This window comes from Betta splendens, chromosome 12, assembly GCF_900634795.4.
Source record: "Betta splendens chromosome 12, fBetSpl5.4, whole genome shotgun sequence".
NCBI lineage: Eukaryota > Metazoa > Chordata > Actinopteri > Anabantiformes > Osphronemidae > Betta > Betta splendens.
The window spans coordinates 6,816,292-6,841,610 of NC_040892.2; the positions used below are offsets into that span (position 1 = coordinate 6,816,292).

At 45.0% G+C, this 25,319-nt stretch overlaps 2 protein-coding genes across 14 annotated transcripts in view; one reads left to right on the top strand and one right to left on the bottom strand.

The window, feature by feature from the left end:
• Nucleotides 1–378: 378 nt before the first annotated feature.
• On the bottom strand, nt 379–9,462 carry prlra (prolactin receptor a). The gene is made up of 9 exons (XM_029169827.3): nt 9,266–9,462; nt 5,405–5,486; nt 4,794–4,926; nt 3,392–3,561; nt 3,013–3,179; nt 2,591–2,732; nt 2,230–2,326; nt 2,020–2,089; nt 379–1,901 (listed from the first exon to the last, which is right to left on the bottom strand). The coding sequence occupies exons 2-9, from the start codon at nt 5,466–5,468 to the stop codon at nt 963–965; spliced, it is 1,782 nt and encodes a 593-aa protein (XP_029025660.1). The 5' UTR covers nt 5,469–5,486; nt 9,266–9,462; the 3' UTR covers nt 379–962.
• A 2,830-nt stretch (nt 9,463–12,292) lies between these two features.
• nedd4l (NEDD4 like E3 ubiquitin protein ligase) overlaps nt 12,293–25,319 on the top strand; it is a 32,074-nt gene continuing 19,047 nt past the window's right edge. For 4 of the 13 annotated variants that reach the window (XM_029168572.2, XM_029168574.2, XM_029168575.2 and 1 more), the window contains exons 1-5: nt 12,293–12,639; nt 13,955–14,028; nt 16,680–16,761; nt 18,223–18,261; nt 18,814–18,867. In XM_029168572.2, the coding sequence (XP_029024405.1) occupies nt 12,595–12,639; nt 13,955–14,028; nt 16,680–16,761; nt 18,223–18,261; nt 18,814–18,867 (294 nt within the window). In that variant the 5' untranslated portion in view covers nt 12,293–12,594. Of the gene's footprint in view, nt 12,640–13,954; nt 14,029–16,679; nt 16,762–18,222; nt 18,262–18,813; nt 18,868–18,924; nt 23,407–25,319 lie in introns of those variants that run through there. The other 9 variants (XM_029168566.3, XM_029168567.3, XM_029168568.3 and 6 more) reach the window with 7 other exon arrangements.

Here is a 25,319-nt window from a genome sequence, read left to right on the forward strand (position 1 = left end):
CTGTTATTCGCAAAATAATAATTTTACCAGCAGAGGCTTTTATTTTGAAAGTTTTACACAATGCAAACCAGATGTTTTTCCCGTAGGAGAAACTGTCTAATCTGAGGGATGACGATCACTGGAACAGAGGGTGAAACTGTTTGTGAGCTGCAAATGAGGATTTTATGATCCTTTTGGATTATTTCAGTTATTGGTAATACAAAGGCCTAGAATGTAAAATCAAAAATTATTGATTGTTTTTGAATGATGATAACTTGTTGTTAATTAACATGTTTGCTGCATTTCTGTGCAGCAAACAAACCCGCAGTTTGTTATTTGAACAAACCCGCAGTTTGTTATTTGAGAATTTCGTTTAACACACTAGAGAAACACGTGGCATTACAGCAGCCTGTAAATTTATTACAAGAGTGATAAGAGTGGCAAGTTGTCCAAAAAGATGTCGGTGCCGCCTCCAGGCGCACCGTGTGAATGAGTATACATAGATATATACAGTACATATATACACGCAGGAGAAAAGTGTTAGACAACAGACCTGGAGTCATTTAAGGTTAGTGTTGAAGCGTGGCCAACAGTTAAAGCATCGTCACACTGTTTTCCATCCAAAAAAGCTAAACGTCTTTATAGAAAGAACCTTTTTCCAAAACGTGTCACTTTTCTAATAAAGCATTGAAAGTTTACGTACACAAAATATTCTCTGAATGAAAAATAGAGCATTTATCAAAGCTACTGGTTCCAGCTCTCACTCATTATTATCCACAACAATGTGTCCATGCATCATTTAAACAATCAATCAAACGGTCCATACAGAAGAATGACAACTATTCAGATTGCTGTTGATTCTGCAGTTCAATCAGTGGAAAGACACATCTTTTTCGAAGAGCAGATGCCAAATAAATAGGAGTAACTATAGTGCTCGCTGCAAGAAGTCGCCCAGTGTTAGACCTTTTCCGTTCGTGGAGCCACTAGCAACTGGGGAGCACAAACATGGCGGTGTCCACGTAGCCGGAGGCCGCGGGCGCGGCCCGGCCCGGCGCTGGCAGGCCGCCGTGGCTGCAGGCCGTGGGTTTGTGGGCGGCGCCCTTCGTCTCCAGCTCCTCGCACGCGCGCCCGTCGGCCTCTTCTTCCGTCTGGAGCAGCAGCACGTTGTGGCCGCGCACGCCCTTCACCCTGCTATAGTCCTCCCCCGGGCGCGCCGGGGGGCCCGGGCCCGGGCCCACGGGCTGGAGGAGCACCATGTCCTCCTCGCTGACCCGCTGGACCTCCACGTACTCGGTGGGCCGGGGAGCGGGCGACTGCTGGCGAGCGGCCGCCCGCTCGGGGCCGATGTCTGAAACGTTGACGTCACTGCGGGTCTGGGTCAGATGGGGCTGCATGCTGCTGAAGCAGAACTCCCAGTAGTTTAGTCCGAGGTCCTGGGCGCTGCAGGGGGAGGTGGAGCCCGGGGGATAGACGCTGTCCGAGAGGCAGTGCTGCTTGGCGCCGGGTTGGTCCGTTGGACCTGAGCTGTACGGGGTCAATGGAGAAAAGACTGAAGGCCAGGTCTTCACCCTCCCGCTGGACATGTCAGGGCTGACGTCTTCACGGGCGTAGGTCAGCGCCTCCGCCCCCGGCCGACTCCTCTCCTGATCTGTCCGTCTGTCCGTCTCCTTGGCCTCGCCGCTGTTGTCCATCAGCAGGGTGTGGCTGTTGCAGCTGCCCAGGCCGGAGTCACTGTCAGACGCGAAGCCCTCCGATTTGAGGAAGCCGTCTTGGAGATGCTTGCTCTCCTCCCGCATCAGCTCCCGCTCCTCGGGAATGTACACCTCCAGGTACTCCACCAGCAGGTCCTCGCAGCGGGGGGGCGTGGTCGGAGGGAAGTCGGACGCCACCAGGGCGTTGAAGACGTCCCCGGACTTCCCACTCTGCACCCAGAGGAAGACATATGCTCAGCGACAAAAGCAGCTTAGTTTGTAACTGTTTAAATGTGGCTAAATTAAAAAAAACATATCCCAGATTCTAATGCAGTGATTATTGCTTTACCTTGAGAAGCTGCTTATCAAACCCTTTGATTTTAGGGCCGGGGACCGGTGGCAGAATACAGTGCTTCAAACTTCACATGTGCAAATAAAAGCAGGTAATCCATGTCAGAACATAGGCAGCAAATGCAAATAATAAATATGATATTACTTAAACTGCTGTATACTGAATAGCCAAAACCCTCTTGACTTTTTCTGAAGAGGTTTCTTTTACCTGTGCCTGTTCATATGTATCATCCACGAGACGATGAGGAAGATGAAAGCAGTGAAGGTCGTGATCAGGATCCACACCGAGTTTTCCCGATGGAAATCTGCAACGCACAAATGTTTATTGAGGATGCGAATGCGTCAGTGTTATGCATCTGCGGTCAGTGAGAAACCGTAGGAAACCCAATAAGGTCTTCTTTTGCATGCGGGAGTTTCCGATTCACAGGCTGCTGTGAGCACCCCCGACCACAAGGTCGCGCCAGAGCCAAAACATAGCAAAGGCTATGAAGGCTGGAACTCAAGGCAGGGCTGAGCTGTTTAACCCATTTAAACACATGAAATAGGAGACATGTTGACGGATGTCTTACAGTTGGGGACTTTGACGTAGGTCGAGGAACTCCATTCGCTCCAGAAGCCGTGGTCGGGCTTGCAGCGCACCTGGACAATGTATGTGCCCCCGGAGAGCAGGCTGAAGATGTTAAAGACCCTCTGCTGGCCTGCAAGGTGCACCTGGAGTTCAAGCACGGGGGAATTTATAGCACACAAATAAAGACTTTGCATTCATTACATTACATTCATTAGCAAATTAATTAGAAAGACCCCCCTACATGATCATATTCACAGAGGCTGAGGTTAACTGCTTTACAGGACGCTGGGTTTTCAGCGAATGGGCCGCTGACATTTGTGCTAGTTCACTGACACGAGGCTCGGGTTTCAATAGAAAGACATTTCACATACATTTCAGCCAGCGACTTGCAGCCACTCCCCCTGCACCAGCGGAGCTACACACCTCCCAGTCGTCCTTCTCCTCCAGCTTGATGCGGACCTCGTAGACGAGAGTGATCCACCCGGAGCGGGTGTCGGCCTTCTGCGGCGGTTCCCATGACACCCGCAGGAAGGGCCAGTCCTTGTCCTCCAGGACGCTAACCAGCACCTTCTCTGGAGGATGAGGCATGACTGGGAGGAGAGAGAGAGCGAGAGCAGTGTCACTGGAGGTCACTATTCAGGATGGAGATAAATCTTCATATTTGGGCTTTAAGTCAGCATCTTGGAGACAACTGGGATTTAGGATAATAAAATGGAAACAGATAAGCAGCTTCAAGGGCAAAGCAGACACTGGGGTAATTGAACTATGTCATACAAAAAACAAGTAACAAACAAGAACTCACCAATGTACATGACGTCTATATCCACGGGGTCGGACATGGTGCTGCCCAGCTCGTTGGTGGCCACCACCGTGATGTTGTAGTTGACCCAGATGGACGTGTTGTTCTTGCTGAAGAAGCAGGAGTTCTCGCCGGCCGTCAGGTAATCGGGACACTCGTACACGGTCTCGATGCTGCAGGGGAGAAGCAGGTTAACAGAAACTTCACGAGCGTGTGTGTGTGTGTGTGTGTGTGTGTGTGTGTGTGTGTGTGTGTGTGTGTGTGTGGGACAAGAGATGATAGACAGGAAGCTGTTAAACGATAAAACAGCTTCATGTATTTCTGAACGGCAGCCAGAAATAGGAGAAGCTCAGGAAAAAAAGCTATTAGCGATAACAAGACAGATAAATGGATGACGACTTAAAGGAAGTGACATTTTTCTATTTTCTTTCACTAATCATTTTATGCAGTCCTTGGGTTAGTATCTTCCTTTGCGTTCATTTAAACTCTGAGAGACAAGAAAACAAGACAATATGGAAATATGACAAGCTGATGTTAAAGTTTTTCAATAATACACAAAGAATGTCAGACATGTAATAATAAAAACAAGCCATAAGCTTGTGGTGAGGATGATTCATGCACAGCCCACACAGTTCAATACGCTGGAAACCAACATTTACTATACGCCACCTTTCCTCCCCCACGTTGTTGCTTGTTATCCAATCTTTGCTTTAAGTGTCAACTGAGCTTCATGTGATGGCGGTTACTTGATCTTTATGTAACGTCCCCGCTTCATCTTTTAAAGGAAAATACTCACACTCAACAACAGAGCCGTCTCATTTACACATTAGGTCCTGCCCTGTGGTTTTCAGCCTTAGTGCTGTCGTCACTCTAGCTTTCATTCGTGCTGAACGAGTCCTTGAATGAAAGGACCTCGTATGAAAATCATTAGGAAAACGCAGGAGAAGCCAGTTGCAAACAACAATTTAATATGATAATATACTGTATACCACAGCCAGGGATGTGATGTAACGAGCCCTGCGTTCACAGATGGGGAATATTAATAAGCAAAGACCTGTGACCTTTCATAAACACCAGGTTATGAGATGTGAGATACTGATGCTGAACCTCGTTTCATAGACACGTGTCCATCAAGTTTCCATCAGCCTCCTCGACTATGTGCAACCCAGGCCACTAACTGAACGCGTGCCTTCCTCCTCTTTCTAGTCTCCTTCTCAGCGTCTGTCATCCTTGCACGGGCGCGAGCGGAGCCTTTATCCTCTTACATTCGCCTGCTGCCCTCCACGCTTCGTGCCACGCGGTTAGGCCTCTGCGCTGCCCTTTGGATGAACTGTAAAGCCCACGGTGGCTGCTCCTTTCACCGCGATCAGCCTGTGACGTGCTCCTGAAACTGGGAGTGGCTTACTTTTCCTTGAGGTAGAACAGGCGGTACGTCGTGGGGAGCCCCCCGTCGGAGCCGGGTTCCCACCAGCAGGTGAAGGTCTCTTTTTCAGGCGAACGGCAGCTCGTCAGCGTGGGCTTCCCTGGTGGGCTGAAGCCTGACGACACAGACGCAATGCACCTTTAGGACGGGGCGTGTAAACCCGTTCGAACGAGCCCATTGGGCCCCACTGTCTCTCGCCTCTGAGGCGGGAGGATAAAAGCAGGCATCCCCGTCTGTGTGACGGCCACTTCCAGTAATTTGTTTAACCATCGGCTTTGACTTCACCCACAAACTGATGCATATCTAAACTCTTTGATGTCACTTTGTGAACCATTCCAGCTTCATGCAAATCAAGATTTCTCGATGTGCCGGTTTTTAAAAAGTCCAGTTAGCTGCTGCTGTTGTTGTTATTAGCCTAGAGCTTCAAAATCCCTTTCCATATCATACTGTGACTATCTAATAGATATATTATGAATTAGGAAAATGACATACATGCCTTTAAATCTTACTTCTTACCTTGTTACTGTGCAGCCCTGGCTCCTGTGTCAACTACCAGATACTTAACAAACTACTGAGACTCTTTAGACACTTACCGGCCCCGTTTGCATGCGGCATGAGGGATAACAGCAGCACCCCCACCACCACCATATTCTTCATCACGGCCAAAGGCTTCAGCTGTTGGAAGGAGAGCAAAACGAAGGCAGGTGAGAACAAGAGCCGATCCGATCTCAGTTGACACAAACCACAGTGTCTTATGTCCACGTTTGAGAGCGAGGTTGAATTTAACGCCAATAAATAAACAGTTTTAATATTATTAAGTTGTAAGTAGAAGTAAAACTTAAGTTGTATGAGAAGAACGCTGATTCCTGTTGTTTAACGTGGAAACCCATCCTGAACACATGACAAACACAACAGAATGCGACGGGTTCACTGAGGATTAAAAGACGTCCTCTGCTGCGTCTACTCCACCAGCTGGCACACGCAGCCGGTTGCATAACCTAAGTTGTGGTGTGAACATCAGCACATCAGGAGTCGGACCCGTGCAGATGTTCTGACTTCATCGCTAAGCCCAGTGTGGCGAATAGAAAGCGGTTCTTTTAGGGTTAAATGAAGGAGAAGCCAATGTTGCCACGGTCAAAAAAAGTCAAACGCTGCTGTTCGTCTCGTGACTGCGTCTATTGGTGGCTGTCAGTTCGGAATTTGACATGTTGAGCACAGAAACCAGTTGTTGCACAAAACACATATTTGACTGCTCAAATGCAAAATATTTATTTGATTATTTGAATAAAATCTAATGTTTTTTAAAGTAAAGTTAAAGTAGTATACAAACAGCCATCCGTGAAGGACTGAACACTGAAATATAAAAAGACATTTGACAGAATGTGTGTGTTTTGTGTTTATTATTACCATAACACACACCGCTTGTAGCAAAACTATGACTTGTGTATTAAACACAGCTATTTTTATTATTGTGCTCCACCTGAAGCGCTTCCTAATAGCACGCCATTGCGTGACACCGGCGCTGCTCTTTACGCAGGCACCTTGTTTCGAGCACCAACAGTGAGCCCGGGCGGAGACATGGGGGACGCTGGATTTCTAGGAATCTCCGCGCGGCACTTGACAAACACAGGTTTCGGCACGCAAGCCACGCTCGTTCACCAACTGCCTGTAAAAGGCTGCCAACGGCCGGCGGCGCGAGATCCATTTCGCAAAATGAATTGCGCCCGCAGGTGAAGTCTTCGTACAGTAAATAGAGCTGCTGCAGCTCTGGCGGGTGCGGCTGCGTGGACCAGGTGCTGCCATGACATGTTGGGCCCACTCACATGCTACAGTAACTCCACTTTGACTTACGCAACGGCCCCGTCACTGCGAGTCACGATTACATTACAGAGGCCTCTGCAGGTTTACCTAAAGCTGTCACACATCCTAAATATCATAAAGATCTGCAGGTCACTATGTTTAGCTCTTCTTTATGGCGTCTTCATTTCAATAACATCACCATGATCTGATAATTGGCATTAAGGTCAAGGTTCGGGATTAGCCTCCTGCTGCATATAGCGCTCTTATGTAACCGCTAGACCAAACTGAATAAGCTGCTAAGCTGGGAAAGTGCTGTCCAACCGCGCAAAGCTCCATCGCTGACAATGATGATTTGAACGTTACATTCACACGATGATGTGGATTCTCGGCGAGGCAGGTCCCGCTGTGAGTGCTTCTCCCTCGTTTTAACATCCACTGCCTTCACTTGTTAATTTTGCCGCGTAACTCTTTTCACGTCCAGCTGCTGGCCCAGCACCCCACAGCTGGAATCACGCTTACAAGAACATGCAACCAGCATTTAAGGTAATTATTTAAACATGACTCATGTCTTAGAGCTGAACTTTACAACAGGCGGATTATGACCATAGGTGCACCTGCGTGATCTATAAATAAGTAACTAAAGTCAGACTTTCCATTGAGTGAGAAACAGAGCATTATGGGAAAAAAAAGCAGCTACGAGTCATTTAGGTGGCGAAAACCTAAACTCACACAAGCGACTTTGTGCATGCGTGAATTTGTGCATCCTCGTGGAGGTCGATGTTCTGAGTTGCCCACCGTCGCCTGGGTTATTATAATATTATTATAAGGCCGGGCTCCTCCTCACGCAGGGTCACAGCATTGCCAGGAAGCCTGACCGACACAGCTGAGCGACACGGCGGCGGAGCCACAGATTCTCAGAAGCTCGCTTCTGGAAGACTGACGAGTACACAATGTACGCAACAATGATTTACGGCACGCCGCCTAGTTTAGGTTCATATTAACTTACTTTTTACGTGCAGGGCAAACAAAATAAGCCAATCGAGTGAGTTTGCATAATAAATCATAGGATCTTGAAAAGGTGCTAAGTACATTTTTATTATGTCTCCCATGGACTAGATTTTGCTATTCCTAGGCTTGGCCTGCTGACTTCCTAATTAACACTATAGAAAATACTATCATATATAAAATTATTGGATTTAAAGACAAGACAAAAAGAGAATACAGCTGTGTGATGCTAACATGGGTAATGGGTCAAAAGTAATAGGTTTTGGTCCACGAGCAGCAGATTCACCTCATCTCCATCGCCTCACCAAATGGAAACGCTGGGCAAAATTGTGGGCCGCGATTGTACAACGGGAGAGTGACTATGTTTGACGTTCAGCTGACAACATCAGCAAACGCATTAGCAGCTAATTGGCGCATAAAGTCAGCCGTGGTCAGAAGCTCGTGAGGAGAATTTATTGCTGTGAGTCACCACATTTTGGGCCGACGGGTGTCACAGCAACAGCTGCCGCCTGAGCCTCGGCCACAGCATTGGAAATGACAATACACTGTCAACACGGCCTTTGTCTAAAGCCAGCGCTACCTGTGATAAGGTATGGTCACATGGGCCGAGTCTCACAACCTGCACGTTTAGAGAAGCCTTGTATGCTTTTTGATATATTGAATGAGGTTCTTGTAAAACAGCAGGTGGAACAGAAGGCCGAAGCCACGGTGGCTCAAAAGTTATTATTGTTGATAGGGCAGCATTTCATAAAGGGACAAGAAACAAATACTTTCGAAAGACTGAACCAGAAATCATCTTTATGCTTGAATGGGATGTACTGTACTAAATGCTGCTGTAGGCCAGCACTGGCTATATAAAGCCCTAGCGCAGGGCTAACAGTGGAAAGAGTCCATAAGCTGCAGGCTGTGTAATCTAGTATTGAGTTGATCAGCTTGGTGCTATAATGGCCAGTAACCTCTTCCACCCCTTGCCTCTCAGACTCCCAGCAAACAGGCGTGCGGAGGTGGAACAGATCATGACCATGGAAATCCCATTAAACGTCCGACACCAGAACATCATCATCCTCCCGCGCCCAGGGAAATAACCCTCCAATGACAGAACGGCATCCCATGGAAAACAAAAGACAATTACTGGACTGGCACTAAGCTGTGGGAGTGATTGAAGCGCTCATGTGTGCTGTCACTCACCATGAGCAAGGCATTAATACAAGTAGATGTGTGCTTCATCATGGGTAACTTTTCCTGAATAGTTCCAAAAACAGGTACCAAATCAAAGCCTGAATCACTTTACTGGCGTAGCCTGAAATAATAATTGATCAGCTGTTCTCACTGCATGGATCTTTGTCTGAGTCGCGCACGCACGCACGCACGCACGCACAGCATGTTTACGCACAGGAGCAGTGGGAATTAAACCATAAAGCCACCGTTCTTGCCTTCAGAACTTGTTTGCAGGTATAATTAACAGATTTGTGTTTTGTATGACCGAATGTGTGTATCCGAATGCTTTAAAGTGTTTTTTCTGACTCTCTAAAGCCAGTTTTCGTGAATGGACCAAAGACATCCTCAACTCTACGTGAACCCGGACCCAGGGCTCACTCAGCCCGGTCCTGATGACACCGCCGGTACCGAGAGCTGAACTGGAGACTCACCGGCAGCTGGCAGGAGTCGTGGGTCTCTCCCTCTGCGCCTCGGCCGCGGCGACTGCACCGACGGCTCCAGGAACCGCGCAGCGACTGGTCCGACCGGTTTACGAGCGGATGACGGCGAAGGCGCGCGTGCCTCACACACAGCTCGGCCGCACGGACGGCGAAGGAATCGCATCATCCGCCGAGTTCGCCCCTGCCTTGCTCATAAGTGACGAGGGTTGGGCACGGGAGCCCAGCCTCCGCGTTGACTCCGCCCACGGTTGAACCCGCCGCACACTGCTTTGATTCCCGGCGGGGACGCGAGTTGCCGGACGGGTTTGACATCCTGTAGTAGTCAGCTCAAGAGCCCAACAATAGAGAGCAAAGTGGAGGATTGCTGGTGTCATTAGACTGTCTGGATTTACGCCTCCTAGATTGTTTTAAATAAACCAAACCTAAGCCTCGGGTCCTCCTCCTTGAGTGTGTGCGCGTGAAAGTGGTTTTCAGTGGTTTTGAGATCAGCACTGCAGAAAATCAATTACAGTCAATGCAAAATTAATATTATTATTATTACTAAGTTACTGTATGTAAGTGTGTATGTATGACAGAGATGTTAGAAAACGTCAGCTAATACAGTGGAGACACACTGTGCCCTCATATTCATGCTGAGTAGAAAAAGACACAATGTGGGATCCTGGTTCCTGCAAAACAATAAACGTCTCATCTCCACCTGTTTGCTGCTGCCAGTGACTTTGCCTCACTCAGCGTAAGAACAAATATTGTAAAAGTTATTGTGACAATCAGAAAGCTGCTCCCTGCTAAACAGTGTTTGTCGTGGCACTGGTTCCTCTTACTGGGAGCTGTAAACATAGTAAGGTCTCCAAGTTGACGTCCCTGTTTCCCCAGTCCCCTCCACTATCTGGTTGTTCTGTCTCTGACTCACTGGCCTGCTTTGATATCCGTGAATACGTCTCCTTAAACTGACAGATAAATGTATATCTCAATCAAACCACAGAAAATGGGTCATATCACGGTGACATTATGATACAAAAAAACACAATGTCCCTTAAGGTAAAGATGTATTTGATAACAAAATGTTACAGTGCCCGTGACATTTCCACTGGGTCTCTAAATGGCAAAAAGGAACGTCAGCTTTGAAGAAATGCAATTTGCATATACTGCAGATTAAGATCTACACAAATCTGTAAATTATGAAGTGCATGTTAATATCAATAAAACTCAGACAGGGAACACAGAGGTCATCTAACAGGCTTAAATGTAAAAACATGCTTTAAAGACAGTGTTGGTATTTTCAGAACTGATTCAGCAATATGTCTGATAGATATTTCCATAATGCCTGTAATAAATGTAGATATTTAGGAGTGCACTTCTCTGTAAAAAAAGCTTTAGGTTGAAGTAGATGATGCCCTGGTCACAAGTGAGGCTTGGGAAATATCTGTCCCTCCCCTTTTCAGTTCTGCTTAGAAGCAATAATGTTATATAATATGGCCATCTGCTCTTAACATTGATTTAAAAGAGTCATTGTGAATGCCAGTGAACAACTGCAATGAGGACTGGTTTGATAGATGCCCTCAATAGATACCTTCACAAGTACAAGATTTACGATCTTTTAAATTATGATGCATCTGTTGTTCACGGTAGACATTCTCGCGGTGGGGCTGGGATGCCGGGGTGAGCTGCAGATGTTTGTGCAGTTTGTCAGCGTGCATGCCTCTGCTTGTTCGGTTGTGCTGAAGATGATGCAAAAGACGAGGGGAGAGGGAGAGATAAGGACGGAAGTCCACCTGTTTCTCAGTGGAAGCAGTCCCCCGCGTGTCACGTGGACGCGCGTCCGTCTGACCTTTGCTCTCTCTTAATCACTGGATTTATGGAGTCATAGCCAACAGAGACGCAGATGTGGGATTTCACGACTATTTAGTGACATCTAGCGGCGGTTTTGTGAACTATAAAACATTTTAATGATACTAACAGGTCTCTTCCTCCGCGTTTTCTGTTAAAGGTTTTTCTTTAGTTGTATGAGTGTTCACAGTCAAAGACAAAGTGTGTTGTTGTTGGACGTGATGTAAGTTTTGGATCAATTAAATATATGGTAGTGCTTTGCATTTCACAAGTGTGGCATATGTCCAGGCAGCTGTGGTGTTTGTGTTTGTGGCATGGACAGTAAATGAAAAACTGTTTCTGCATCGACAATTTGTGACTGCAAGCTTTTGAATCTTTTTGGTCAAATAGCTGAGAAATGGTTTACTGATAAATGAAGACTTTATATCCTATGCACAGACTAAACTGTGGAAATATTGTTCTTCATGGCTCCTTATTTCCTGGGAGCACATTAGTGGTAACTGCAAATAGTTGTTTGTGATGAGGAAACAAGCCATGTGGGGGTTTGGCATTACGAAGTGAATGACCCATCAAAAAACATAAACTTCATAGGTATTATTTAGAAATGGAAATGACAGTAATAGGAACATCTAAACTGATGGAACTTTAGAACATTTTTATTTATTATATGTACAATTTTATTTTTAAATAAATAATAATTAGGTATTTTTCACTATTTTTTTCACTATTTAACATAATTAAATATTATTATGCTTGTTTCACCCAAATAGCGGTACAGGCGATTTATTTTCCCACGCTGAGTCCTGTAGCTGCATCGACCTAAATCGGTGATGCGGATCAGTAATCTGGTTTTTCTATATGTACCCTGTGATTGGCTACCTGTCACAAGCCCCGCCCCTGCCTCGTATGCTACAAAACAGAGTCAGAAATCTGCTTCATCAGACTCGTTAGTTAGTTATGTTTTAAATACTGGGTGGATAGCTTAACATCTTGACATCGTTAAACTTCACTGCTAACGAGTCGCGGCCTCACACGCCACGAGTATTGGGGGACAGACACACACGAACTTACACTCACACATACACACACACACGCTCCACGCCCTCTGTACGTTTCATTGACCATTTGATTGGTTGATGTTCAGCGCAATCACGCCTCGTCGCCACGTGATTGGCTGAGCTCTTAGGAGGAAGTCAAGTGTCAGCGCTGCGAGGGATAAACTCGGAGTTGACAAAAGCGATTTGTCTCAGTCGAAACATTTTGGATACTGTTTACTGCATTCTCAAGTTGTGTCCCTAACGGACCACGCTGGCGGAGATTACGTTATCCGGCCGTGAACCTACCCCGCGGAGCCGTGGCAAGGATTTGGTCTTACCGTGGACTTGACCACCACCACACGGCAGACAGTGGAAAGTGGGACTTTATTGTTCAGGGCTAGTTAGCTAGCTTTGCCAGGCGGCTTGTTTTTTGTGTGTATAGCGACCGCAGGCTATATGGCTGCGAATTACGAGCCAATATATGGGCTTTCAGAAGACGAGGTAAGAGTCTATCCCAACTACGCTCCGTTGGGGCAGTCGTGCATCGGTGCCTAAAGGGAGGTTCAACCGGAGACAGCTAACACTATCGTTAGCAGGAGCTAGCAAGCCCTCACCCATGGTTTCATCCCATAGTAATGTCCAGGCAGCTGTCAGTATCCTCCTCCTCACTGTCCGCCTGTCCGGTTGTTTGCTCGCCTTAGTTTCAACCTCATCCTCAGTGTTTAATTGTTCAAGAGGCATCTTATTTTTAATTGCAAATAAGACAGACTTGTAGATCGACTTGCACCTCACAGTGTTGCGTTAAAGCCCAGATGTGGATACTCGGGATGGCATTACAGGCTAATCATGCCGCCTGACCGAGACACCATCACTTGTGAGTAATCAAAACATCTGATCGGAGCTGACCACTTAACGCGCTGGACACTAATGCTTGTACATCTTGTTTACGGATATTGATATCCACTTATGTGGTGAACTGTGCCACCGGTGGCGTTTACGCTTAGGTCGAATTGAAGCTTGCAGCGATACCAAAACAGCACTTTACGTGGCAGCGGGATAATCATACATGAGGACATTCCTCGGTGACAAATTAATCTGCTAACTGAGGAGTTGTCATGGCAGCCAGAGACCTATTACACATTACCAGAGCCATCGGCGCAGGGGACGCTCCAGGTGTTTTGGATGATACGGGTCGTTGACTAAAATAGTTTTCCTATATTTATTTACGGAGGAGAACAGAGGCTTAGTGTGGTAGCATTTGGCGCAGACTACATCAGTCACTGTGTTAACCCGATGTGGGAGATTTGCATGGCGCTTTTTCCTATTAATACTGAACATACTGTAGGTCTTGGCAGGCGCACTGTACGCTGACACAGTCAGTATCTGACTAGACATTCTCAAACTCTTCAAATCTGTGATGTTTTTGATTCACTAAGGTGACAAAAGGTAATGATGAACTTTATTACACAGTCTCTTGTGGCCTGCTTCTTTCACTGTGTGTCTCTAGCACTTGTCATATTATACTTGCTATCACTTTTTCAGGCCTGATGTAAATGTTGGTCTACTGGGACAATACGACTAGCCAGTTGTTTTCTCAGCAACATTTTGCTGTAATTAACATTGTCTTGTCAGCTTTAAATGATTGAGTGAAACAGAACCCGAAAGCACTTCTTATTCATCTCATTTAATTTATAGGTCTGGGCTATTGACTTTTAAAGGAAAGATTGAATTGGATTGACTAAGAGGTTATGAGGTCATTTCCCACCAGTTTGATTGATTGCTTAATTGACTGATTTATTCTTTCTTTCTTCTGTAGCATGAAACGAGAGTGCTGCGAGTTAAGGTCATTGCAGGAATTGATCTGGCCAAGAAGGATATCATTGGAGCCAGGTAAGCGTCATGGAGTAGTTGCATTGTGGGTAGCAGGCCTCATTTTTCACTCTAAAGGATCTCCTTTAGTTTGTCTTTTTCACTTAGGAGCAACTGTGTCATTCACCTTAACTACTTTTTTTTTTTATACAAAGACCTTGAGTCCCTGGTGTTAATCAAAGACTCACCTATCCTACGAATAACCTGCGTTCTATTACAACTTTCCCTGATAATAGCTTTTGATTATTAATTATACATAGCACGTTTTCTCCCTGTGGGAAGAAAGACATAGATCTAAGCTTTTTGAAGCTTCCTATTCATGAAGTGGCCTTTGATTTATTGCTCCTGACCTTCCTGTAGTGAAGTATAACACACGCTTATCTCACCCATTATGTAACATTGCGTTGCAATGCCCATTGACATCTTGACTCTCACCCTGAATTTAAATTACCTAAATTATTGCACTTTAAAGAATGCAATGATCAATTAAAAAAGAAACACTAATAATATACAGACTAATCGCAAGTCACTGCACAACCTTGTTTTGGCTACAGCAGATCGTAGGTTATTGTTTTCATATTAAACTGCCTACCCATTATACTAGGCTGATGACGAAGGTGGCATGGGTTTCATATTCAAGCAGATAGATCAAATTTCAGGTACATACAGTTGTTTGTAATTAGTCACATATCCTTTTCTGCAGCAGTGTTGCTTTTCATTTCGATTGTCATGTCATTGGATGTAAGTACCTGATTGTGTCTGTACACGCCGTCTTCGATCACCACCCTTAAGGAAGGGCTGATCAGGAAATGATCAGGCTACTTCACTGAATGGTTCAGACGTATCACCATCCATTTAGAGCAAGGCTTCACAGAGGGATATACTGTATGAGTTATTGTTGTCTGACTGAAAGCACAGTGGGACTATGGTAAACCTCATCTAAATTTGAAAACCACCACTTATGCTGCTGTTTGAATCTGATCTGTGAGGAAGCAGCCATGGTCTCAGAAAATGCCTGGCATGTTCAGCACTGTGTGATTGCTATGCACATGCCAGAGTGCATGTGTTAGCATCTTGATGCCCTGTTGGCAGCACTGCTCGCTCCGGCTCAGAAGAAAACTGAACTGTAATGAAGAAACGCTGAATGAGGTCTCGATGTGTGGCTAGCTACCACAGGAGACAGTGCTGACTTGGCAGTCTGTCACCTCATAAGATGCTCAAACAGTGCTGGCTTGTTCTTTCGCCCTTTTTGCTCCAAAAGTGTTTCTGTTGCTGCTTTGTCCTGTTGTGTTCAGCTCTCCCGAAGGTTTTGTTTTTGGCTGTGTAGTTTTGAGGTGTTGATAGAAACTCGAGGAGCTCGACACAACAAGTGAACTGAAGTAACGTTAGAATCCGGCATCCTATGTTCGCTTTCATCTCCCCGTGATGCCCTGAAGTAGCCCGTCTGGCTCCCGCAGCAGGAGAGTGGTTGATAAAGGGAGCGAGACAAGAAGAAGTCTCAGTCAGTCGAGACACAGTAGGCCCATTGTTGTTGTTTAGTCCCAGCACATCATCGACTCACACAAACATACAATTAGAGGCTGTGGGGCTCTTGGAGACATTAATTAGCAATCAAGCAACAGTAGTTTTTCTCTGGGTGTTTTTGCAGTTCATTTTTAAATACTTTTTAATCTTTCTGCCCTTTTTCCTTCCTATATTTGAGACTGCTGTCCAACCAGCAGGCTGAATCTCAATTGAGATATTTCCATGCAAGCGATTGCTCATATCAACTTGGAATTGATTAGGGCAAATCATCATATAGATGTCCTAAAATCAGTATTAAATTGATTATTTGGCCCTGTGTGCAAAGTCTAGCCTCTGAAATCAAAAGGCTATTCATGTAGCACATAACACTTTTTCACCCAAAGCATGAGGAACAGACATATTTTCACTTTCTTAGTTTCATTTGCCTGAATTCACTGTACCACAACTACAACACATGCAAGATGCAGCCTGAAGATTTTTATTTTACATCCACATTGGAGGAACACACCATCTGTTGTATTGTGTGTGTGTGTTTATGCAGAGCAGTGGAGGAAATAAGCAGAGAGATGAGCAGAGAAGGACAGAGGAATTAGGCTTCATAGCCAAACTCTGACCTCTTTGAAGTGGATGACTGATTATTCAATTAATTCAAGTTATTCTGAATGAAAAAGCTTTTACGCCGACGTTGTACATCATGTTGCCTGTTGGGACTGAGATCAGCGGACTAATTGGCCTGCCGGGTGAACGTCTCAACCCAGAACTACCTGGAGATTTCCACCCTGTCAGCATCTTCAAATAAACCAGAGGGTTATTTTTAAAAAGCATAGTCACCAGCATTCTGCTTACTACTGTATTTACGCTGCTCACCACCAAAATGTTGTGCAGGGTCTATTTTTAGAGCTCTGCTCTGTCAATAAGACATTATAGCCTTATCTCCCAATCCCTGAAAGCAGGCAGTTTTTCAGCACTGGCCTGTTCCTGTCAGACTCAGGTTTCATGTCTAGAAACAGTGTCAGAATGCAGCCTGGCAATCTGGGCACTGAAACCTGTGATCGCGATTAATATGATGCTGGCTGAAAGACTGACTCGACTTAAACACGTTGTACAACTGGTTTGAAAATGAATTTTTGTCTGGTTTGTTTCTGCAGCGACCCCTACGTCAAGCTTTCCCTCTACGTCGCGGATGAAAACAAAGAGCTCGCCTTAGTGCAAACAAAGACCATTAAAAAGGTAAGTCCCAAGGTACAAATTAGTTTTATTACTGTAACATACTCTCTTCCTGCATTCTGGACATTGCCTTCAGCTCTGACGTACTGACCTTTTCATTGTATAACAGTCCTTTCCTTTACATAATCAGATGAAGCTTTAATTGCTCCTCCTTTGAAAGTCACTGATTGAGGTCTCAAGATCATCCCAGTCACCTCCCAACCTCTACCATCACCTTTTCTTCAGATCAAGGGAATAGTATCATCTAGAAAAAGGGTAAACACAGGAAGCTTTCCTTCCTGTTCCGTGGAGAGTTCACTATTAGACATAAATGGAAGTTTCTTTCGTTCTTCCCCTGTTAGCTTGTTTGGGGGAGTAAACCTATTCACAGCAGGGGGAGCTATTACTTCCTATTTTAGTGTGGTCTTGATTTAAATAAAATGTCCACATGCAATGTAAACAATGTAAAATATTCTAAATTGAAGTTCAGAGTTCTATACTGGATGAACAGTGGACAAAACAATTTCTGCTTGCAGCGTTCATGTAGCCCGACTCTGCTGGTGGCTTCTTATTCCTCTGTAAATTTCGTTAGCTGCTCGTGGCTGCCAGACAACCCTCTGCTTGAGTCAGGCAGCTCAGGCTTCCATGCAGGCAGACATATGCTGCCAGTGGCCATGCTTGCCTTATAGGATATAAATAGCTGACAATGCACTGCTATGTGGAGCAGAAAAAGAAGCATCGCTGCTCGGCTCTTCTGTGAGCTCTATCTGTCTTTAAGTGGGACACCTTTGATGCCATTTTTGTTAGCTATGAGTTGGGCTTGTGGCAAGATGACAGGAACAAGAGGCGACCGGGGAGAAGCATCACCGATGTTACCCTGAGCGTTTACTGAAAGTTGATGTTTAACATGCTGTTGCATATATATGAAGTTAGTCCAAGGAAAATTTGAGAAATATTTTGTCACTGTGTTCATCAGTAGTTTTGGTATCTCAACAGCTGTTTAACGCAGATGTTTAGTTCATTGCTGTCGTAAAGTGTTTATTAATCAGTCACTTTTGAAATGAAGGTTTCATTGACATTCAGGTGTTTAAGCTATTTCAATTACCAAAGGAATTTTAAGGAGAAGCGTCACATACTTCTCAGTCCAATAAAATATCAAATGTGTGAGGCAAAAAGAAGGAGTCAGTGCCTCCACACACTGAGCTGATCCATCCAGAAAGTGGGTGAAAATCCACATGGCTGTTAATCTAGGGCCTAATGCCAGTCACTAGGACATGCTGTTAGCTACAAACTTCTTCTAACAACATAAGAGGATCATTGACGCACAAGAGTGAGCCTAATTTCTCACTTTGGCTCTCTTCACACTTTGAGTTGGAAAGGTTTCATACATCTGTTCTATTTTCTGTGTAAATCAGTGATGATGTTCTCTGTGTCTTTGTGCATATACACTGTTTTTAATTTGTAATCTAACCACATGTGTTTCAGACCCTAAACCCCAAATGGAACGAGGAATTTTACTTTAGGGTGAGTTCACATTTTCAAACTCATGTTTCAAACCTCTGCTTTCTTCCCAGCATCATTAATGGTGGTGTCTGTTATTGCATTTGTTTATTCTAGTGCAGTTACGTTAGAGCTGTTAATCTTTGGTTGCAGTTTAACTCTGAGCCGAGTCTCACTTCCTCCACCACTGTTTTCAAACAGACCGTACTGGAATTTACAAGCTTAGATGCATTTTATTGGTTGCTTATCATTGGTAATTTATAGTTCAGTCCGACAATGTACAATATGACTGTAACTAACGATTATGCTGGCAATTAATTGATAAATAGGATATAAAATAAAATTCATTCGTTCATAAAATATGAACAATTCTGTTAAATGTTTTTGCTTATTATAATTGTATTAAGCCTCTCCTAATTCTAAAATTCTAGTAAAATTCTAGTAACTATCTTTAATTTAAACTCTTAAATAAATACGCAACTTTGTTCAGTTTATGACCAATAAAACATCTTGCAATATACCAAATGAACATATTAACTGGATTTTTGCCATAACAGAATTTTGTTTCTGACACAGGTGTGTCCCCAGAATCACAGGCTACTGTTTGAGGTGTTTGATGAAAATAGACTGGTAAGATTCACGCTTACACAAGATTCGTCTGTTACCACAGACATTATTTTTATTTCTCTCCATCACCAGCTGATTTGTTGACTCGCACCCCCTGTGGTACTCATCAATCTTTCAATCTACATTGTGATTTATTTCAATTTATTTAGTTTGATTTCAACAAATGTTGAACAAATGTTTATACATTTCATTATCTCGATACCACATAATACTGTTTTATGTTCTGATAATAATAATAACAGTAACTACCCGTTTGTGCTTTTGCTAATGATGTAGTCTAAATTATGCTAATATAACAGCATGTGCCACCATGGAAATTTTGACGAACGTAAGACTGATGTTGCTGTATGTTATCGTCGGTCAATTACTGGGAATAGTTTTGCTTTTATTTCACCACAGGGACCACCAGCATCCTGGAGCTTTGTCTGCACTCTTGTACTGTATCATCGCAATGTTTTGTGAACTCTTGAGTACATTGCCCGACTTTTATATCGCAGCATTTCAGCTGTAGGCTCCATCAGGAGAGTTCAAGAAAGCACCCCGCTGCGGTGCACAGAGGTGGTGGGCAGCTTGTTTATCAGAAAGTTCAAATGTTCAGCTTTTAAAACCGTAGTTCACTAACAACTTCTACATTCCTTTGATGTCAGTTTTCTCCAATTTTCCCCACAGATGAGTTTACTTGACTTGTGAAATCGTTCCTCTGGTAGGCCCTCTGTTGCCATGGCGACTAGATGTAATATCTGCACAGTGTCAAGTATTGCAGCAATTAAAAACAGCACAAGCATGTCTTGATAATGAATTCATTAATTTACACTTGCATACATCTTCACCTTGGCAAACTGTCTCACAGCAGAATTGGTTGTGGACATATTGAAGACCTTGTTCTGCAATAACCACAAAGTTGGAACTGTTTGGTATTTGTTTGTTATTTCTTCATCATAACTCTTGGATGTGGACCTGGAGTTTAATGTTTGATAAAACAAACAGTGGATGAAGCCCAATATAGTGTGAGTGTTCTGGCCGCATAAGGCACATTCCGTCTGGGCAGCGTCTCAGGGTTGCTTCCTTTTGTGATGGAGGATCTGCGTAGGAGTCTGACAGATTGGTAATGGCCTCGTCTGTAGGTTTCCTTGTCTTTTGATCAAGAGAGAGGTAGAATTTATGATTGAATCTCACCGATTACCTTTTATGACCAATGAAATGCACTAATGTGCATCTTGAGTGCGCATATACTGTAGCACGTGCTGCTGCTGTGGGGAAGAGCTCGTCCTGTTAAGAAAAGGGCAGCTCTGATTTTTCCTTCAGTATAGTTTGAGCTCTCTGTCGTAAGGCAGGGGAAGAAGACACAAGACAGCCTCAGGCCCAGTCCTCTCCTTATAAGTCTTAAGAGGGGCTTTTCTGTCTGTGTAGGTGCATGCCAAGGCAGCTCCTCCACCGCAGACCAGTTATTCTTTGAAAGGAGCTGCTTGTTCTTTTGTATCTGGTAATTTATTCTTTATTTGTCAGACGAGTTACTAACTAGTGAGGAAGCTTGTAGCGTGTGTTACAGATAGTAGGTTCCACACCTGACCTTTCAGAAACAATAATGCTTTAGGTGCATTTCATGTCAGCGCCTACAGAATATAGCAGAACGAGATATGACACGGTTCACATGAAATGTAAAGCAAGGCGTTGAATCGCTGTACAGCACAGTGTTGCGCTTTGTTTGAAGCAGGCATGTTATGTCATTTGGCAGGCTGGGCTCGCTGCCATTAGACCACACACTGGCATTTTGTTTCTTTTGTGCAGAACATTCTCTGTAATGTTTCATACACACATTTATTGACTGTGCCCAACACTGTAGGCAGTGTATCATCGCAGTGTACCCGGTTGCCAAGCCACGACTATATCTTGCATTGAAGTCTCTTTCCTTTTGGGTTTTTTTCCGTCTCCGGTCACTATCGCTTGCCTCATTCACGTCCCCATGTCAACATTGAGAGTCTTTTATCATTTTTTTTCTGTTATTGTGTTTGTTCTTGCCCTTTCCTTACTGTGGTACACCATCAGTAGCTTTGCTTTGTCATCTCGGGTTTTGATACAGATTAGGTGACACTCTGTGGGAAAAACCGAGGGTTGAACTAGTCTTAGAAGTTGGAACAAGCTGTTCAGGCAGGCAGGCGAATCCTCCGCTTACTGTGGCCTCAGGGCAAAGTAACCTAAAACTCTGCCTTTCACATGCTGATACACATTGGTGAGTCACTTTCCTGTTTTTCTGATGGGTGTAATGAAATGTCTGTCTGAATTTTACCCTTTACTGTAGCCAAAGTGAGATGAAGTGCTGAAGCGTCACCACGTCAGCGCTGCAGACTAGAATCAGAGAGGAGTCGTATTCTGGGTGTTTTTCTTAACAGTGGCCTATAAAACCACCGGACAGTTAAATCTTTGCTAGTGAAAGAGAGCTAGAGCACATGTCTATTCTGTTTGAAGAAGACTTAGATATCTTTCCCAAGAGAGGGCTATGCTGTTTGTCTTATCAAAGCTGTGGTCTGTCAGATATTCTGCTCTTCACTCGACTGCTGCCTTTCACAGCTCCATTTTTAGAAACAACTTCCTCAGTCTTTCAAAGGGGCTGAATTTGTCCTTTTATTCCTAAAAACCTATAACAGCAAATCATAGAGACCTAATAATATTTACCAGGTGGTATCATTATGTGAATGATGTTGATTGTTTTTAATTATAAGGACATAGATTGCAGCCATTTAATGTCAGTTACTTGGATAGTAGTTTTAGAATAAACTAAGAAGCTTCAGATAATGTTAACAATAATGTTGCACTGTGTCAATCAAATGAGGTTGACATCAATGTAAAGTGTGTGTAGGTGTTGGAAGATGTATGGATGGAGAGGCTGTTTGTGGGGACCAGTCGGCACTTGAGGGCAGCATGGTCTTGTATCAGTAAGTTGTGGGGCCATGCGTTAGTAGTATTAGTGACAGGCAACCCACTGTCACCTCGGAAACCAGGAGCGCTGGCCGCTCTTATCCAATCATGTTAGGAATGCTGGCCGTCACTTGGCCCAGGCTATTTCTGCTGTCTGTCGCTAGTGCTTGGTTGTGCTAAAAGTACATGGATCCTTAGTTCCCCCCCACACCCTCTATTTAAGCCTTCACCCTGCCACTCCTTTGAGAGCGTAGTGTAAAGTTGTTAGCACGTTTGCCGAGGCTATTTAGTTTTTGTGGTGTGACTACTTTCCTCCGAGTACTTTACTGTGGGAAGGAAAGTTGTGGAAGAGACTTGGAAGGGGTGGGAGTGGGGGGAGTGGAAGAAAAAGGGGATCAGTCATCTAGCCAGCGAGCGAGAAGTGGGCGACACTAAGAGACAGGAGCCAGAGGAGAGAACCAGTCAGAGAGGAAGACGGAGGGAACGGGAGCTGTGGGACGTGAGGTGGAAATGGCACAACGTTTGCGTTTGTACTTTGGCTCAGGCCGCAGTAACACAGCTCCGGAGATACTAGAGGGAGACTCAGAGGAGCAGCAGGCAGACAGTGGCGTGGTCGCGGGAATACATATGCAGCCACTTTTGTTATCTGGGCCTTCTGAGGAGCCGGCTGCGTCACACGTCCCTCCAAGGCCTTCGGGGTTGCGTTCGGAGCCTTCGCTCAAACGTAGCTCCTCCATGTTTATACCCCAGCTCGCCGCTTATGCTGATCCGCGGCCCACCAAGAGCTCCTCCATGCGCATCTCTCTACAGCGTGCCAATGGATCAAGTAATGGAGATTTCAGTGGCCTCGCTGACGATGTCCCGCCACCCTGTTATACTCCCCCGGGACCTGCGCCTGCCTACTCTGAACCACTGATTCAAGCAGACGTTCCCAGATATTCGCCTCCTCCATCCTATAACCCTGATTTTTTAAACTCTCAGACTTTTCTGCTTGAGCCAAACATGCCCAAGCGAAGGGTCTTCAGTATTGGATCTAATGGACATATTTTGTATAGCACAGGCCAACCTGGCATCAGTGTTGGTGGTATTTGTGTGCAGAGGAGGTCTCCTGATGGCTCAGACGTCCAGCATTTCAGAATTCTACCCCATGGCGGTGGCGGCTGGTCTGTCCAGCAGCAAAACTTGGACCAGCGCTCTCGTGTGAACGGTGGAACACAGAGACTAGTGTTTCAGCTGCAGCAAAATCAGAACCAGGATCAGAACCAGGGAAGGCAACAGGCAGCTGCACCCCAGGAAGAATGCACAGAAGTTGACTTTTCCACTTCAAGGGGTGGCCGTATAGTTCGCTACCCCAAAATTCACTTGGGGAGAAGTATGTCCCATCAGAGGCTTTTGTTGGAGAATCAGACCCAAAATGCTGGCGCAGCAAACGAAGTTGCAGAGGACACCGAAACCAACACGGAGACCCAGAGAATGGATGCAAGAAACAGATCTAATGGTTGCACTTTTAAAATTAGTGGGGACAGTCCTGGACGACAGCCTCGTTTCAAGATATATTTTACTCCGGGTGGAGCTGAAGATAAGGATGTAAGCCTAGGCAATGACTTAATGAGGACTAATCCCAAGGTAAAGACTATTAAGAAGTTCATAATACTAGTGTATGTTGAGAAATAGGTTGGTTATATTTGAGTTTGTGATATGCGTGGCAGCGTAATGAAAGGCAAACGGAATGGAATCGAGTAACATTCAGATTGCGTAACCGTTCCGTCTGCATTTCTGTTGCTAGCTGCTACTGTTTTCACATATTTCTCCCACTGAATCTGGTCCAGATGAGGAGAGATCCATGTGGTGCAGGAAGAGGGTGGTGATATTCTGGGAAGGGAAAAGCGCAGACGTGGTTTCACATGCACTGGCTTCCTCTCACTGCGTGGCCACTGGCATTCGACAGCGCACAGGCATCAGCCAGTTCAGTCCAAGGAGCAAAGCAGAAACAGGCTTTCGATGAATGAATAATTTCTCCCTGTGCACTTGTTGCCTTCCCTTTAACAGAAATGTGACACTTAGGTTTGGTAATACCCCTAACTGGCAGCGGTGCTCTTTGAGTTGGCTGTTTCTATCTATAGACGCTTCGAGCGTGGTTGTTGAGCGGACAGGCGGCATGTCATGTTCAGCTCTAGGCTGGTATGGATCAGTATCCCCGCAGCTGCTCTGCAAGTGATTAAGAACTAAGACATCATAACGGCTCAAATGGTAATCGAGGCTTTACACAAACAGAATTAATTACTTTTTACATGTGATTACTGTGGATTTTTAAATTATGTAGTCACTGACAATTGTATTGGTATTTTATTCCGCCAGGAGTCTTTAGACTCTCAAGAAAAAAAAAACTCAAGGTATGATTAGATGTATGATTTGACAGCTCTAGTCTATTAGAGCCTTTACTATCCTCTCATAGTTTTATTCTTGGTATTTTTTGGCTTCACTTAGGTCATACTCTCCTTTCACTTCTATTATCCCATCACATTGTGTGGCGTTATCCCGGGGCATCCTGTTTCTCATGCAACAAGGGGATCCTCATTTAGACAACAATGTCAGGTCTTTCCCGGCTCATAGCCTGCAGTTGGATTGGATTGCCCCCTTTTTAAAGCCCCGCATGGTAAAACACGTGTGTCTCTCTGTATGTGTGTGCCAGCTAGACCTGCTGCAGACGAGGATGCCACAGCGTCATGCCATTGTTACGGGCTTGCCTCAACGCCCTGCCATTCCCAAAGAACTCTTCCAGGCCACTGGGTTGGCTATATTTACCTGAAACACAGTTGTGCATGGATGGAGTGGGGAGCTGCCTTTTCATGTCGGTCCGGTAGAATGTGAGAGGGATTCAAATTGCTCTTCTGTCAGGTCGCATCCCTGAGGTACACGGCATTGTAATACAGTTGTCAGCATGAAGACTGTCGAGTTGGTGAGACAACCTTTTCACACCTCAGTGGCAGCCTGGACTTGTTCCAGGTTATCCTACATCTCTGTACTAACGGTTTCATAGCGGTCTTTTTATTTTTTTGTGGAAGACGCCAGTGCTTCATGAGTTGCTTTACCTGACCTTTGAGTGCCTTTTGCTCTGTTTTTGAGCGAGCTAGACAATATGCCCAGTTTGCCTCACAGCCTTTCACTCTTTACTCAGGGTTAAAGGCTGTTCCTTCCTCTCCCAGTGTAACCTTGCCTTTGGGGGCAGCTGCAGGCTCAACAGTGGCCCTTTGATGACTCCGCAATCAAATCTCTCTGCAGTCACACAATCACAGCCTAAAATTCTTGTTATGGCGACGGCCAAAACGAAGCGGCCACGTGTCAGAGGAGTCGATGTGTCCCTCTGTAGGCACGGTCAGTTTCAGATAATCTCTGTTTTATAGCTGTTAAGCTGTGGTTCCTAATGAGAGTAAAGGCTCGTAGTGACCCATCAGTGCCTTCTCCTAGTGAATTGTAATCCTTTTTTCACTTTCATATATGAATTATTTTTGAAAACAAAGTGGCAGCATATGCTCATT